Raw genomic sequence first — 18,341 nt, 5'->3', positions numbered from 1 at the left:
GCTATGACTTGTAAAGTTTTGCGCCTTAAAACTGCAGTTCTAGTCGTATTCTAAAATTATGGTTTCTAATTTTAATTGAAATTACTGTTTCAAACTCATTTAAAGTGGGGGGAGAAAGAAATGGAGCTACTTTGAACAATGCTCCGAAGCTCCAGATGATACCAATAAGTTATGTTTTAATGGGGTCTAATGAGGTGAAAAGGGAGGATGTGGGTCATTGTCCTCAGGAATACAAGCTCATGAGATAGAGTAGAGAACCCGCAAGTCTTTCTTCAGTACTTATTTCCTTACCTAAACTTTCAAAATTGTAGTACATTCATATTAAATGACAACCATTACAATATGCAGCCACGCAACTTATGTCTTTTTCCCTAGAGGGGACCGCGGCCCGCGCTGACGTTGGGCATCTACGTACACCACATACGTAGACTTTGGTTTTCTTCACCCCTAAGGCTTCTGGATGGCTTAGGTCTAACCGACTTAGATGCTATAGAAGCTGGGCACCAAAGTGCAAAGGCACAGGCTAAAAAAATTGTGATCAAAATCAGAAGACATGGCTAGCGAAAACGTTGATGGCGTTGCTCACGATTTGGTTCCGCTTCTCACAAGAGAGGATCGGGACTTTCTTGTCCGCTGCAATGGCCACCAGGTATTTTCCATCTTCTCTGCTTTTATTCTACCATAAAAAGAAGCTTGAGTGGAACTAAGAGTTTCGAATGAAAAAAGGAGCTGGACGCCCCCAATTAACCAAGAGTCCAACACCCACCAACGCTTAAATCACAGAAGAGTTGTGACTATTGTTAACAGAGTCTTAAGCAGCAAAAAGTTCAATTGGCCTAATAGCATTAATTGCTTTTAGAGTGATCCAGAAGGGAGTTCATCGGCTAAATTCTGTGTTTTGCAGGTTAAAGTTGAGAGTTTAAAGGGGAAGAAAATTTGGCTATATTTTTCAGCATCATGGTGTGGACCACGTCGGCAATTCACCCCTGAATTAGTAGAGGTGTACGATGAATTCTCCTCCAAAGGCGATTTTGAAATCATCTTTGTTTCACGTGACAAAGGCGATCAGTTGTTCAATGAATATTTCTCCAAGATGCCCTGGCTTGCAATCCCATTTTCTGATTCGGACACGCGTGATCACTTGAAGAAATTGTTCAAGGTGAGGGGGATTCCAAGCCTTGCGATGCTTGATGAATCTGGCAAGGTTTTGAGCAGTGAGGGAGTTGAGATCATAAAAGATTATGGAGTGGAAGGGTATCCTTTCACAGCTGAAAAGATCAAAGAACTGAAGGAAAAGGAAGAAACGGCCAAGAAGGAACAATCCTTGATATCCATCTTAGTCTCACAATCCCGCGACTATGTAATTTCAACTGATGGAAAGAGGGTGAATTTCATTGACAGTGCTTTTTGTTCAAGAAATAGTTATTCTCGCATCTATAAATTTGAACATGATTCATATTGTTTCTTCCTGGTCTGAATTTCTTCTTAAACTATTTCAATACAAGGTGCCTGTGTCTGAACTAGAAGGGAAGTTCGTTGGACTGTATTTCTCATTGTCTTCCTCCAAGCCACGCCTTCAATTTACTCGAACGCTAGTGGATGTTTATAAGAAATTAAGGGCGAAGGGGGAGAGCTTTGAAATTGTCATGATATCGCTTGATGATGAGATAGAATCATTCAAAACAAATTTTGGTAGCATGCCTTGGCTTGCATTGCCCTTCAAGGACAGGAGCTGTAAGAAACTAGCTCGCTACTTTGAGCTCTCAGCCCTGCCCACTTTGGTTGTTATTGGGCCAGATGGAAAGACTCTTCACTCCAATGTTGCCGAGGCAATCCAAGAACATGGGATTCAGGCATACCCTTTTACCCCAGAGAAGTTTGCAGAGCTTGAGGAGATTGAGAAGGCAAAACGGGAAGCACAGACACTGGAGTCAATTTTGGTTTCAGGGAACAGAGACTTTGTGATCGGGAAAGATAGAGTCAAGGTAAGATCTTCTTTCAGTAGATGCGTGAACATCTGCTTTTGGATCTTGGTTAAAAGGTGATGTTGTTCGATGCAACATGGTGCCCTGTGTCCCTTTTTTCAGTTTGCAATACTCTCCCTTATTATGCTTGTTATCAGTGACAAATTGCTCTTGTTTCAGATTCCCGTGTCTGATCTAGTGGGGAAGAACATCCTCCTATATTTCTCAGCACATTGGTGCCCCCCATGCCGCGCTTTCCTACCAAAACTTATAGAAGCATACCAGAATATTAAGGCAAAGGATGAAGCATTCGAAGTGATTTTCATCTCTAGTGACAGGGATCAGGCCTCCTTTGATGAATTCTTTTCAGGTATGCCATGGCTGGCACTTCCCTTTGGGGACAAAAGGAAAGCTTCCTTGGGTCGCACCTTCAAGGTCAGGAGCATCCCCAAGCTCATAGCCGTTGAACCAACTGGCCGGACAGTGACAACAGAAGCCAGAACTCTTGTTATGATTCATGGGGCTGATGCTTATCCTTTCACTGAAGAACATATAAAGGAGATCGAGGCGCAGTATGAGATGGCAAAGGGGTGGCCTGAGAAGATGAAACATGCCCTTCATGAAGAGCATGAGCTTGTGCTCACTAAGCGTGGCATTTATAGATGTAATGGGTGTGAGAAGCAGGGACACTTGTGGTCATTCTATTGTGAAGAATGTGATTTCAATCTCCACCCCAAGTGCGCACTGGAAGAAGACAAAGGAAGCAAAGAAGATGAGGAGAAAGCAAGGCCCGGAGAAGGATGGAAATGTGATGGGGAAGTGTGTTCCAGAGCTTGAGTTAAGTTAGGTGTGTCTTTAATAAAAGCTCTAATTGATTTGAAATGCTTGTTTGGACGAGTATGGTTTCTAGTCATGTGTTCGCTTAACAGCACTATAAGCTTGGGAGGACTCCATTAATAAAGCCTGAAGTTTTCGTTTAGTAGGCGTATAAGACTATGTTAGTCTAGGTCCCCAGTCTTTGATGATAATTAATAATTATTCATCTGTGATGAGTGCTGCCATTTGTAATGAGGTGGAGCACAGCGGAATCGATATGTCATATATTGCGATCTGTCTCATAACTAGCCTTTTACATAGATGTGTTGCACCATTCATAGCTCTGGGCAAAACTCTTGTTTATATTGCTGACCGAAATGTAGCCTTGGTAGTCGGTTCGCGCAACTTAAAACATTCAAGATTATCGCTCGCCCTGATTTAATTAAAAATAAATTGTAATTTATTTTTTTTGGATAGATAATATTAACAACACTACATATAATATATGCAATGCACACATAATACGTTTTCCTATAATTTTATTTGCAAGCACATTTCACAATAATATATATATATATATATTCGAAATGTTTCGAGATGAAAATGAAAATTATTTTCTGAAATAAAAATTGAAGAAAATTTTGAAAATTTAACTTATTTGAGATACTACATTGCTTGTACTTATACATTATAAAAAATAACAAACATCATGAATTTTTTATTATCTAAAGATAATTTGGGCTATCGGATTGGGTTGATGATTAAAGCCCAAACTCAACTCATAAATGAAATTCATTTATCGAAGTACAACCCAACTTGATGTTCAACCTAAGTTGGTCAATCCAAATCCATTTAAGCCCATTCTTCTAAACTAGGGTAAGGTTTAAATTAGTAAATATGTTTTCAACTTTATCGGGTTAATAAGCATTATATACTGTTAAGATCCATCAATTCCCTAAACATTTTACAAATAAATCTATACTAATAAATAAAAATCTATTAATAACATCCATTTAACTAGAATTTTACAACCTTTTCAAATATATCAATATATAAATTTATAATGTTCATTTACTTAATTAATCAATTGGCTATAATTAATATAATGAAATTAAAGCTTTAAAATAACACCAAAAAACAGAAGAACGTCACATTTTAGAGCCATTTCCAAGTCAACAACCAAATAAAAGGGTTAAAGTCATATCTTCTATATATTTAAAAATGAAATTTGAATTTCATAATTTCAAATATTATTGGTGGTTATAGATTACACTTCCAGATAGGCAAAAGCTTTGCAGCTCAGGGAAGTGAATAATGAAACTTCATTCTAATTATTATCTTATATTAATAAGGTGTCCCTCGCTAAAATATCATTACTAATAATTGAAAATGTTCTACAACACCTTGACCAAATATCCTCCCAAACTACTTTATATTTCTTTGTGTGCAATGTGGAAACTATGCTTTCCCTTAAACATCATATTCTTTCACTTAGAATCGCCACCCACGAAGGCCTGATAACCAAAAGAATACACATCTTCAACTTTTAAATTTTCCATATTGAAAACACTTGATGAAAAGAGGGTTCAGCCTTAACAAAGAATGGAATTTTATCAAACATTTCTCTCTAAAGATTTTAACAAAAAAGTATTATTTTTACCCATTTCAAGTGGGAGACTTAACGCCAATTTGGTTGTTTTTTAGAACTATTTTTTATTTTCGAGAATAAAAAAGTTTTTTGGAAAGTGACATACCCTTGTTCTTATTATTCTCCTTGTTTTCAAAATGTTTTTTTTTTTAAGAAAACAAAAAATCTGTGTTTTCCTTATTTTTTTCACTATTTAGAGAACAAAAAGAGAATTCTTATTCTCTGTCTCTAATATGTTCTCACTTTCCCTCTTGTCACCTATGAAACAATCTTCCTTTGCCTTATCTTCTCTTGTTCCAGAACTTGCATCAATATCAGAAAGTATATGATTTCCTTGTTTCCATTAGTCCCTTCATCTTCCTCATATCGATTAGCCATAAAATCTTATCTACTTCTATCGGAATTATCGACTCCGTCAGTGCCATCATCAATCCTAGTTTCTAATTATCAAATTTGCTTACTGGGTACAATCCAAAGCCCTCTAAAAATATTTAATCAGAAAACAAGGATAGTATAATTTACCTCCCCATTTTCCACAATCTTCTCATCATCACCCTGAAACATACCAATTTGCTTCACTCATGAAATGAAAGCGATCTTCTTTGATAATTCACAATAATCAAGTCATGATGAGGACGAGCAATCCTCACACATATCTTGCAATTCAACCAATTTTTTATGATTCCAATAGTACCTTAGTTTCAAAATCTCCGTAGTGTGGGCTTCACATAGAAGACCTCTATAAGAAGTCTTGCCTTTCTCAAGCTCGAAAATGTGATCGAGCCTAGAACACTATGTAGACCCTCAATTTTGTCCCTTTAACACATGTCTTTAAGTTCGTTTTCAGTGCTCCACAGTAGTTCCTTGGTGGCCCAGTACTACTCACCCACTTACCTTTTTCTGAGTCACCTTGGAGACTTTGGTTGAGGGATTATTTGATCCCTTATTGTGACCCTTGGCAACCCTATTTTAGACTTAGGCTTTTCTTGTTTTTTTAGGATAGCTTTTAGATACACTTGGCCCATTAGGCACCACCCTAGGCCCACTTAGCCTCATCATAGGCCCGTTTAGGCACACTTGGCCCATTTGGACATTTTTAGCGTGACTTGTATGACTTGCATGGTTACATGGCTTTTGGGCTCGGCTTTTGTTTATTGGTTTATTTTTATTTTATTTATTTATTTATTTTATTCTATTTTTTTAGTTTTAGTTTTATGATTTTCATTCACTTTTTATTGGTTATCTTCCTCTTTATATTATTTTCCTTTAACTTATTTATTATTTATTTTTATTTATTTATTTAGTTATTTTTACTGTTTCCTAATTTATTTACTTGCTTATCTGTTCATTCAATAATTTAACTTAAAAAATTTCATGTTTTTGCAAGGAAACTTACCATTGGAGTTTAAGGAAGGTGGGACTCTCCTTGGAAGGTTTTGGGAGGGGAATTTGAAATTGGGAAGATTGTTTTTGAATTGGAAGATTTAAAAAAGGATAAGGAGAAAAGAAGAGAGAAAATAGGAGATTTCGCCTTTTTTAGGGAGATTTAGGTTTTAGGGAAAGAGTAATATATATAGGTGAGAAAAGGAAAAAGATAGGAAAGCACGCATTGGAGGATTGGGAGAAATTCTAAGGATTTTTTTTAGAGGAGAATAGGGTAGAGGCTTGAGGAGATAGGAAGAGCACCATTGAGAAGGAAGGAAAAGGAGGCAGCCGCACCAAAAAAAAAAAAAAAAAGCTTTGGGGAAGCACGACTGCACCTGGAAAAACACAACAGCAGCCGGATCAGATCGTGTTTTTATGAACTGTTAGGAGCTATTGTTTTTTTTTTAAAAAAAAAAGATATCGTCCAAGAAGTCTTCGCTCCGATCAAGACGCGGATTACCTTCGTCTTCACCCAAACGTGGGTTTCTCATCGAGAACATCCACGCGTCGTGGACTTTAAAAGGAGCTTGCCAGATTTTTGCCCAGAAACCGGCCACCAAGAAGGACTCCATGCGCGGGCTGCACCAAAGGGGATGTGGCGATAGAAAATGTCATTCAATTTAAGGGGTTGCTGCTTGGAGGACATGAAGGGGACTGCCAGATTCTCTCAAAGGCAACACGCATCATTGAAGCTCCTCTGTCAGACATTGCACTATTAATTTCGAATGGTAGCATAGAATACCATTGAGGCTCCTCCAGCAAGAACACACGCATAGGCAGGCGCATTCAGATTTTCTAAGGCCATTATCTCACTGCGAGGAGAGATCATTACACACCAGAATTTTAAGGGGGTCCACTATTCCGAGGATTTTCACAGTTTCCTCTCCAAGAGCACAAGTGTGCGTGTTGATCAGAGATTTCTCTCCATTAATACGCGTTGCTTTGGTGACTCTGCAAGTACTTGCAGTGCATGGTATCCACCACAACATGTGGAATTGATTTTAAAAATCATACTGTCACTAACAAAAGTAGCCCACACGTCTTTGACCAAGGTAAATTGATTTTTCCTATTTTCATTTGGATTCATGACTACTCAACTCAATTTATTTCAGAATTTTATTTATTTAGTTATTTATTTCCAATACCAATATATTCATATTTTTAATTTGTTAAATTTGGTTTTGTATTATTCCCGTTATGTATTTTAAGTTCTTCTTATTTTTTTTATTTTGTAGTTTAATTAATCTTATGTGAATGTATGTATGTTTGCAAGCCATTAAATTTTTTTCTATTAATTTTTGTTTAATTTAAGATTTTTGAGGTTTATTTTATTTTATTTTATTATTATTATTATTATTAATTTAGATTACCCGGTGTGTGCACTTCATAAAATTATTTGTTATTAACTTTGAATATCCATATTAATTTATTTTGTTCCTTAAATTATTAGTTTTTTTTTTTAGTCTTGATTGATCCATAACTATCACAACATGCATAATAGAATTGACTTTAAAAAATAAAAATAAAAAAATCATACTGTCACTTTTGTTGGAGAGTAGCCCACGCGTCTTTGAGAAAGGTAAATTAATTCTTCCTATTTGAATTTTGATTCATGACTATTGAATGCCATTCATAATTATTTCAGAATTTTATATATTTAGGTAATCATTTCCAATGTCAATGTATTCATGTTTTTGATTTGTTAACGTTAGTTTTGTATTATTCCCATTTGGCCTATGCATTTTAAAATTTTATTTTATTGTAAATTCATATTTAGCTTAGATGTTAATTTTTAATTTTTCTTAACTAACTAAATTAATTTTGATTTATTATTCTAGCTTGAAAATTATGGTTTTTGTTTAATGTAGTTACAATTTATTTGTTTAGTTTGGCAAATTAGATTTTTTTTTAGTATTAGTTTGGGCAATTTTTGTTGATAATGAAAAAGTTAGGATTTTTTTTAGAGTTTGGATAATTCATGATGATAGTTAAAAATTTAGAATTTTGATTTGCATTATTTTTGTTCTCAATTAGGAAATTCATAATTTTATTCAATTTAGTTTTAATTTATCTTTTAGTTTAGATATTAACATTTCAGTTTATTAGTTCAATTGATTCCATGTCACTCTTTTGATATCTAAAGGTTGTTAATTTTAATTCACGATTCATCCTTTTAGTTTATTAGTCTTAGAATTTAAGTTGGTTAATTTGTTTCATTCTGCGTTAATATATTCATGTTTTAAAATAAATAAATAAATAAAAATAAAAAATAAAATAAATAAAAATTTATTTTAGTTTTGATTGATCTTGTTTTAGTTTTTTTTATTATTATTAGAATTTTCATTAGTTTGATTGGTTTCATACTATTTAGTTTATGTTTTAAGATTGTTAATTTCATTTTTCTATTAATTCTATGTTTTTGAATTGTAGGCAATTAGTTTAATCTATCCCCATGTTATCATTTTTTGTTTAAAAATAGTTCATTTCAGTTTTTGACTAATTTTATTTAGTTTGTGTTTGTTTTCTTTTATTCAATTGTTTAGTTAGCCGATTAGATTTATAACTCAAAATTGTCAATATTAGTTGATACGTATCGTTTGTACTATTTTAAAGATCACATAATATTTAGTGCTTGATTAAGTTTATCTTAAGATTAAATGTTGTTAAAGCTTTAGTGCTTGTAAGATCTATGGTTTTGGTTTATCATTTTGGTCATCCTTTGTCAAATTCGATTTTTAGAGGCTATCGGAAAATAGTGAAGATTAGCCTCCATTCTCACCTTCAATTTTTTTTGGTTGTCAAAAATTCTACTTTGTGATTTTGTTCTCTTTTGTTTTGCTTGGTATTTTGATTCATACACTTTATTGCTTTCAAATTAATTTCTTTTTATTTTTAAAATACAACACTATTCTCAAAATCTCATTTTCCTTAAAAATCCATTTCAAAAATTCATTTAGAGTTCTTAGAATCAAAATCTCATTTTTTTTAAATAATGTGCAACCATGTTTTGATCAGTTCACATCTTTCAAATAAAATTTTGGTTTTGAACAAAAACACGAATCAAAGCTTGTGGTCCCAAATAAATGGGATAATTTCAGGCTAAATTCGTGTATATTAATTCGGGGAATTGGTGAAACCCCTACATAAGAAAATCTTTTCAAAATTTATTTTTGTTGCCACATTTGACACTTGTTGAAATCATGTCTATCTATTTTTTAGGAATTATATACAAGATGTATGTGATAATTGGTGATTCTGTATACTTTGATCACTTTTGCTATGCTAATTAGATAACGCGCATGCTAGGATTTCTATATTTTATTATTTGTTATCTAACCCCTTACAACTTGAGGAAGCACATTGCAAATTATCTATGCTATCCAGGTATGTCCTCTATCACCTACTTTCTGAATTCTGTGAATATGCTTGTCATTGTGAAATAATGCTTATGTCCAATAATGCTTGAGTGTTCTGATATACATGTTTCATTGTTTGATTATTTCTAATAAAATACATGTTGGATGATATATTGTTTAAATTAACCATCGATGTTTTATGATAGCACTTGAGAAGCCGTTCAGGTACGCACTTCGACTCTCTCTTGTGGTTGGTTTTCTTGTTAGGCATGCAATATTTGAAATCACCTAGCCTACTTAGGTACCTATAATTAACTGATTAATGGCCACACTTCCCTTAACTTTGTCAGTAGAGACCTTTATAGGGCTTAGAGGGGTGCTACCTCCTAGAGGGGTGCTACCTCCTAGAGGTACCTTCCCAATAAGTAACCTGATCCCCGGACCGAGACTTGGGTTTTCAAAGACATGCTTTTCCAAAAATTATGGAGTCACATTTTAGGGTTTTTCTTTCTTGTTTTATTTTCCCTTTAAAATAAAAATAAAATGAGTGGCGACTCCAACTTTTTCCAAAAATTAATTTTTCACAAATAAATAAAAAGCGAGTCTCGCCGATCGAGTGGGGGCGCAAGTGAAGAATGCCGGTCCACACACTAGAGATAGGGTCTCTTGAGGAAGAAGTAGTATGCAAATTTCACGATTAGATAAGAGGAAAAAGAGTTGAGAAGAAGTTAGAAGAATGATTAGAATCCATTCAAGAACATCATAGATGAGAATAAGCATGATCTTATATTTGTTTTGATGCAACATCATTGCAAACTTGCTTGTCGCAATTGACGATGACGATGATGACCTGTTCTTGATATTTACAAAGAAAAACATAGACTATTTTGAGGGATTATGAAAAGCATATGGAGAAGTGGCTCTATTTTTCAGACTAAGAAATGTGATATGAAGGGAGAGATATCCACAGAATACTCAAAAGATGAGAAAAAAAGTAAGAGAAAAAAATATTTATATATTTACAACAGTTTATTTTGAGGACATTATTTTACCATGATTACAAATTATAGTTATTATGAAATGCATGTAAACAAATTTACATGAAATGTTATCTTGCCTTTTTTTTTTTTCTCCATAGATCTTCATGTTGTGAGATAGAGAGGAATTTTAGTAATTATTTCTATTTATCTAATAATCATGTTGAAATGGATGTGTCATAGTAGTTGATTATTTCAAATTAACTAGTTGTATATGATCAAATTGAGGAGCATGATGGATAATACATTTCCATAATTCATATGAGTGCAAACATATATACATAACTATCAATTCCATGTTTCTATTAAAATGTTTCAAGTATGTTATCATGGTTTATATAAGATTTTCTCAAGTCAAGTTTATTACTAAACTTTATTTAAAATTATTTTTACTATAAAGATATTATCCTTAGACTTTGGCATCATAACTACTCATTGGACTTTGTGTTTGTTGAGGTAAGACGTTTGAATACCCAACTCTTGAGGTAGATTCGGTAATAGAGAGCAAGCCATAAGGCATCTCACTGAGCAACTTTCTTTCATATATGTATTTGGGTGTGTAATTCTTTTGAGGGCTTTTAATACATTTTAGATTATAATAAAGCCATAATATCTAGTACTTCCAATAATTTTTATCTTAAGTGGTGTTTGTTTTTTTGGCTTTTTGTTGAAAGCAATTTAGTTTTAGAATTTAGGTTGTTTATTTTTCTACTTTTTTATGACTTATTATAAACTTTTTACTAAATATAAAAAGCCAAAATATATAGCTTTTTCTAAATAGAAAAAATAACATATTAGTTTTTTTTTACTTTTTAATACTTAATAGAAATAAAATACTACAAAAACAAACAACCTAATATTTAACACTATTAAGCATTAAGGTTCTATTTAGAATTAAGTAAAAAAAACAAACACCACCTTAGTCTTAATTTGTTTTAAATCAACTTCCTTTATCTACTTATCATTATTTTAGTTGTTTCATATTTCATTTATTCAAGATAGCAATTTCACATTCAATCAAGATGAGAAGTGAATTCACCATCTTTCAAGGAAACCCTTTCAATCAAGGTTTCTATAATTTATATCAAACATTTGGTTATAAGTTATGTCAACTTTGTACCTATTGTGTTGTTATACCTCAATTTCTAAATCAATAGTTTAATTATAATACAACAAGGTTAACCCATAACTCTAAAATTTGAAATGTGAATTAAAGGATAAAAATATAATATGTCTAATATGGTGGATTATGTTGTAAAACAAGGACAAATATAATGCAAATCAAAGTAGTAGAAATGAAATATATCTTACTTTGATATATAATAGAGAAGAAGAAATAAGAGGAGAGAATAAAAGAAATAAAGAGATAATAAGAGGAAGAATTTTTCTTTCTTTTTCTCGGGATGTATATTACAAGAGACGGGAAGCCCTTTTATAGGCTTTCCAAATGGCTTCCATTAATAACCCCATTAATGAATATTAATGAAACTCATAAATAACATTAATGGTTTCCATCAATGAGTATTAATGGAAGTTATAAATAATACTTAATTAACATTAATGTGGTGGCATTCATTACTACAATTATAACACTTTCCCTTGGATGTCCACCACATTGAAAGAATATGCTTCATTAAAACCTTACTAGTGAAAAACCCTATAGGAAAAACCTAGCGAAGGAAAAAGAGTACAATATTCTTTTCTTGGTATATTAGGACTGCCTCGTTAAAAACCTTGCCAGTAAAACCCAGTAGGACAAAACCTAGATGAAGGAAAAAAGAGTACAGTACACTAACACCCTTTTACAAACATATTCCCCTTCATATCGATATCCTTGAATTGACGCATTCCAATCCTGTGTATTAACTTCTTGAATGTTGAGGTTGGCAATAATTTTGTGAATAAATCTGCTAGATTATCACTTGAGCGTATTTGTTACACATCAATTTCATTACTCTTCTGGAGTTCATGTGTATAAAAGAATTTTGGTGAAATGTGTTTAGTTTTATCTCCTTTAATATAACCCTTTGTTATTTGTGCAATGCATACAGCATTATCTTCAAATAATATTGTCGGGTCACCTTTGATAGAAGAGAGTCCACATGATTCCCGAATATGCTAGATCATAGATCTTAGCCATATACATTCACGACTTGCTTCATGAATTGCCAATATTTCTAAATGATTTGATGATGTAGCCACCATTGTTTGTTTGATAGATCTTCATGAAATAGCAGTACCATTGCAATTAAACACATACCCTGTTTGTGACCTACCTTTATGTGAATCTAAAAGATATCCTGCATCCGCATATCCAAGCAATTGTTGCTTTGATTCCCTTGAGTAAAATAAACTCATATCAGTAGTTCGGCGAAGATAACGCAATATATGTTTGATACCATTCCAATGTCTTCGAGTTGGAGCGAAACTGTATCTTGCTAATAAATTGACAGAAAAAGCAATGTCTGGACGTGTACAATTGGCAAGATACATAAGTGCACCAATAGCACTAAGATATGGTACTTCAGGACCAAGTAACTCTTCATCCTTTTCGCAATGACAAAATGGGTCCTTTTTCACATCAAGTGATCGGACAACCATTGGAGAACTTAAAGGATGCACTTTATCCATATAAAAACACATCAAAACTTTCTTAATGTATGTTGATTGATGTACTAAAACTCCATTTTGAAAATGTTTGATTTGCAGGCCGAGACAAAATTTTGTTTTTCCAATATCTTTCATCTCAAATTCATTTTTCAAGTAATTTGTTGTTTTTGTGAGTTCTTCAGGAGTTCCAACAAGATTTAAGTTATCAACATACACTGCAATAATTGCAAATCCGGTTTCTGATTTCTTAATGAAGATGTATGGGCATATAGGGTTATTAACATACCCTTCTTTTAGCAAGTATTCGCTAAGGCGATTGTACCATATGCGTCCAGATTGCTTTAATCCATACAAGGATCATTGTAACTTGATTGAGTACATGCTACAAGGCTTTGTATTATTTGTTTCAAGCAATTTAAATCCTTCAGGGATTTTCATGTATATATCATTATCCATGGATCCGTATAAATATGTTGTAATAACATCCATGAGATGCATATCCAGTCCTTTTGAGACTGCCAAACTAATTAAGAAACGAAATGTGATTGCGTCCATGATGGGAGAATATGTTTCCTCGTAGTCAATACCAACTCTCTACGAGAAACCTTGTGCTACTAATCGCGCTTTATATTTTATGATCTCATTATTCTCATTGTGCGTTCGTACAAATACCCATTTGTACCCAACAGGCTTTACATCTTCAGGTGTTTGGACTATAGGTCCAAAAACTTCTCGTTTTGTTAATGAGTTTAATTCTGCCTGTATAGCTTCTTTCCATTTTGGTCAATCATTTCTATGTCGACATTCTTCCACATTTCGTGGTTCGGGATCTTCATCATTTTTTATGACTTCAGAGGCCACTTGGAAAGCAAAAATATTGTTAATAACAATATTATTTCAATCCCATTTTTCTCCCATGTGTACATAACTTATTGAGATCTCATAATTTTCAGGTATTTGTGCCTTTTTAGGGGCTTCTTGTTCAATATGTGCCTCTTCGGGGGCTTCTTGTTCAATATGTGCATCTTCAGGGGCTTTCTGCATTACTTGTGCCTCTTCTAGGGCTATAGATTTATCAATTTTAAACTGATCAGTTATTTTGATGGTCTCTTCTAAAGTGTCAAGTTTTTCTTGGGTTCTCCTCTTCCGGGGAGTTACATCCTTTGAGCCGACAGGTCTACCACGCTTCAAGCGTATCTTAGATTCATTTGTTAACTGTCTTACAGGGACATCAATCCGTGCTGGAGTGTTTGCAGTTGGGATATATAACTTTGTCACTTTCTTTGTATCAATGAATGCATCTGGTAATTGATTTGCAAGATTTTGCAAATGAATGATCCTTTGAACTTCTAGTTCACATTGATTTGTACGAGGATCAAGATGGGTCATAGTAGATGTCTTCCAACTAATTTCTCGTCATTCTTTAGGAATCAACTTTTCTCCCCCTAATGATGGGAAAACACTCTCATTAAAATGACAATTCGCAAAACGGGCTGTAAAAACATCGTCTGTCAAAGGTTTAAGCTATCTTATGATAGATGGAGAATCAAAACCTACATAAATCCCAAGTCTTCGTTGGGGACCCATTTTAGTGCGTTGTGTAGGTGCAATTGGTACATATACTGCACAACCAAAGATTCGTAAGTGAGAGATATTTGGTTGTTTTCTAAACACAAGTTGTGAAGGGGAGTATTCATGGTAAGTTGTAGGCCAAATACGGACTAAAGCTGCAGCATGCATAATAGCATGTCCCTAAGCGGAAGTAGGTAATTTGGTTTTCATTAGTAATGGTCGAGCTATTAATTGGAGACGTTTGATGAAGGATTCTGCTAAACCATTTTGGGTATAAGTATGAGCAACAGGATGCTCAATATTTATCCCTACTGATATGTAATAGTCAATAAATGTTTGAGAAGTAAATTCGCCAGTATTATCAAGACGTATTGTCTTAATTGGATAATCTGGAAATTGTGCTCATAATTTGATTATTTGTGCAAGGAGTCTAGCAAAGGCAACATTACTTGTAGAAAGAAGACAAACATGTGACCACCTAGTAGAAGCATCTATTAAGATCATAAAATAATGGAATGGTCCACATGGTGGATGGATGGACCCACATATTCTTTCTAAAAAGATTGGTGACTCATATATGACTTTAGTAAAAGATGGTCTGATTATCAATTTACCTTGTGAGCATGCAGCACATGAGTATTCATTGGGCAAAAGAATCTTGTGGTTCTTTAGTGGATGCCCATGTGAGTGTTCGATTATTCGACACATCATTAAAGACCCTGGGTAACCTAGCTTGTCATGCCAAATGACAAAAACTTTTGGGTCGTTGAACTTCTGGTTCACGACAACATATGATTCAATAGGCTTTATGGTTGTATGATACAACCCAGAGGGCAAAGCCGAGAGTTTTTCCATTATAAGCTTCTGGCCAAATATAATGGAAGTAATGTAAAGATATTCTACATTATCTTCATTCATAGTTTCAATATGATATCCATTTCTCCGGATATCTTTAAAACTGAGCAAATTTCTTCTGGATTTGCTAGAATATAACGCGTCATTTATATGGAATCTAGTTCCATTTGGCAACGTTATGTTTGCTCTTTCAGAGCCTTCAACTAAGTTTGTAGTACCAGATATGGTACTTACATTAGCTTTTATTAATGTCAATTCCAGGAAATATCTTTTATCTTGAAGAATTGTGTGCATGGTCGCACAGTCTACGAGACATACATCATCCTCATTCATCTTGAGACCAAATAACACATGGATTTCAGATATAACAAAAAAAAATAAGGCATAATGTAAATAACAAAGAAAATCAAATGTAAATATAAGACATAATAATATATTATTTCATATAAAAGTAACATCAATCAATGTTAATTTTCTCATCATTTATCAAATGATCTGTTTTTTCATTGGGACCTCCAAAGAAATCAATGTCATAGTAGGTTAGGTCTAATCCATCATCATCGGTAAAGTTCATCTCTATCTCTTTTCCTTTTACTTTTATTGATGCTTGGTAAAGGTCGACCAAATGTTTGGGCATACGGAAAATACATGACCAATGCCCCTTCATACCACATCTATAACAATTATTCTCATGGTTCTTAGGAGGTTTATCTTGTAAACGCTTCCCATTTTCTTATTTTGTCTCAGTATTGTTCCACTTCTGGTGGTGCAATAAGGCTTTCATTTTCTGAGAATTATTACTATAAGAACCATGGTATCGGGGATTTCTTCCACGACCACGATCACCTCCTCATCCACGTCCACGAGTTTGGGACGATATTGCATTCACTTTAGGAAATGGTTCAGATCCAGTTGGACGAGACTAGTGATTTCTCATCAAAACCTCATTATTTTGTTCAGCAACAAGAAGACATGATATTAATTCAAAATATTTTGTAAATCTACACTCTCGATACTACTACTACAGGAGCACATTCGAGGCATGAAACGTAGTAAAAGTTTTCTCTAACATGTCTTCTTCTGTGATTTTTTTCTCCACACAGCTTTAATTGAGAACTGATTTTGAAAAGTGCAGAGTTGTATTCACTAACAGTTTTAAAATCTTGCAACCTTAGGTGCATCCAATCATATCGAGCTTTTGGGAGAATCACAGTTTTTTGGTGGTCATATATTTCCTTCAAATTACTCTATAGAGTAAAAGGGTCCTTTACTATAAGATGCTCATTTTTTAAACCTTCATGGAGGTGATGACGAAGGAAAATCAATGCTTTTGCGCGATCCTACAGGGATGCTTGATTTCCTTCTTTGATTGTAGCTCCAAGGTTCATTACATCAAGATGTATTTTAGCATCAAGGATCCAAGATAGATAGTTCTTTCCCGAAATGTCAAGTGCCACAAATTCAAGTTTTGTGAGATTCGACATTGTCAAATAACTTCATATATATGATAAAACAATATTATTAGAATCAATTATAATAAATTGATAGCATTGGTATAACTTTGATTATAAACAAAATCAAATAATTTGTTTATAACTTTTAACAATATGTAACAAAATAAATCAACAATAATATAAGTATGTAAAATTTTATTCTATATAAATAACTTCAAGTTTAAGATACGAGAATTACCTTTAGAGCAATTCGTGCTGATAACGTGTTGTAAAACAAGGACAAATACAATGCAAATCAAAATAGTAGAAATGAAATATATCTTACTTTGATATATAATAGGGAAGAAGAAATCAGAGAAGAGAGTTGAGAGAATGAAAGAAAGAGAGAGAGAATGAGAGGAATAACTTTTTTTTCTTTTTCTCGAGATGTATATTACAGGAGACAGGAAGCCCTTTTATAAGCTTTCCAAATGGCTTCCATTAGTATCCTCATTAATGAATATTAATGAAACTCATAAATAACATTAATGGTTTCCATTAATGAGTATTAATGGAAGTCATAAATAATACTTAATTAACATTAATGTGGTGGCATTCATTACTACAATTATAACACTCCCCCTTGGATGTCCACCACATTGAAAGAATATGTCTCATTAAAACCTTGTTAGTAAAAAAACCCTATAGGAAAAACCTAACGAAGGAAAAAGACCTATAAAATATTAGCAATCTTTTCATTCCCATCCAATGAGAGCAATTAAATAAGTTCAAGCCACCTTTCATGGGCATCTTCCAAGATTTTTCTCAAACATCTGAAAAGGAGTTTTGCTTCATCTTGACTTTTTGGCCCACATGTTATGAAATTAAGACTTTAATATAAGTTTAGAAACTGCAACTTGAAACTACATGCAATTTTAGTATATATTTTGAAATCGTATTTTAAAATTTTGGTTTCTAATTTTAATTGCAGTCATATTTTCATAATATGAGATCTCTTCTCAATCTCTAATATTTGATCTTTCTCCAATCTCTTACCCTCAAAGGGTTATAATGAGGTATTTATAGGAGTAAATCTCAAAGAGATTTAAAAGACTTCCAAATCATATTTACATGAAAGAATCTCAATTGGAAATTCATGACTGCTTAAACCCACTTTGGTGGCTTGAATGCTTTGGGCACTCAAGCAATGTGGGGCGCTTGAGCATTGCTCCCCCCGCTTGAGTGTCCTCTATTTTTCAAAAACTTTATAAAATTTGATTTTAAGTTCAAAACAATTACCGATCCTTTTTATATCTCAATGGAACCTAAATTGTCATAAGTCAAACTTTTTTAAACATATTTGTAACTTCTTGATTGAATGAATAACAATTTTTGATCTTCAATGAAAAGTAAATCATTATCTAAAAAAACTTTTATGGTCAAACTTTAAAATAAATAAAATTGTCAACATATAAATCAAACCCGATGTCCTAACATTAATAACTTATCATCTTGTAAAGAATTCACGATTTATATTATCTATGTAATTTTTAATGCACTCAAGTTATATATATTTATGATATAAGTGATATGAGTTTAAATGTTTAAATCAATATCAATGCAAA

General features: G+C 33.2%; 1 protein-coding gene across 1 annotated transcript; it reads left to right on the top strand.

Annotated features, from left to right (window-relative positions):
- The first annotated feature begins 406 nt into the window (after positions 1 to 406).
- LOC100244715 (probable nucleoredoxin 1) lies at positions 407 to 2,943 on the top strand. The gene is made up of 4 exons (XM_010653106.3): positions 407 to 649; positions 905 to 1,384; positions 1,506 to 1,985; positions 2,145 to 2,943. The coding sequence occupies exons 1-4, from the start codon at positions 554 to 556 to the stop codon at positions 2,799 to 2,801; spliced, it is 1,713 nt and encodes a 570-aa protein (XP_010651408.1). The 5' UTR covers positions 407 to 553; the 3' UTR covers positions 2,802 to 2,943.
- Positions 2,944 to 18,341: the final 15,398 nt, after the last annotated feature.

The sequence above is a fragment of the Vitis vinifera genome, chromosome 1 (genome assembly GCF_030704535.1).
Source record: "Vitis vinifera cultivar Pinot Noir 40024 chromosome 1, ASM3070453v1".
Lineage (NCBI taxonomy): Eukaryota > Viridiplantae > Streptophyta > Magnoliopsida > Vitales > Vitaceae > Vitis > Vitis vinifera.
The sequence above is the reverse complement of the archived record's forward strand: the minus strand, read 5'-3'. Positions and strand labels throughout refer to the sequence as shown.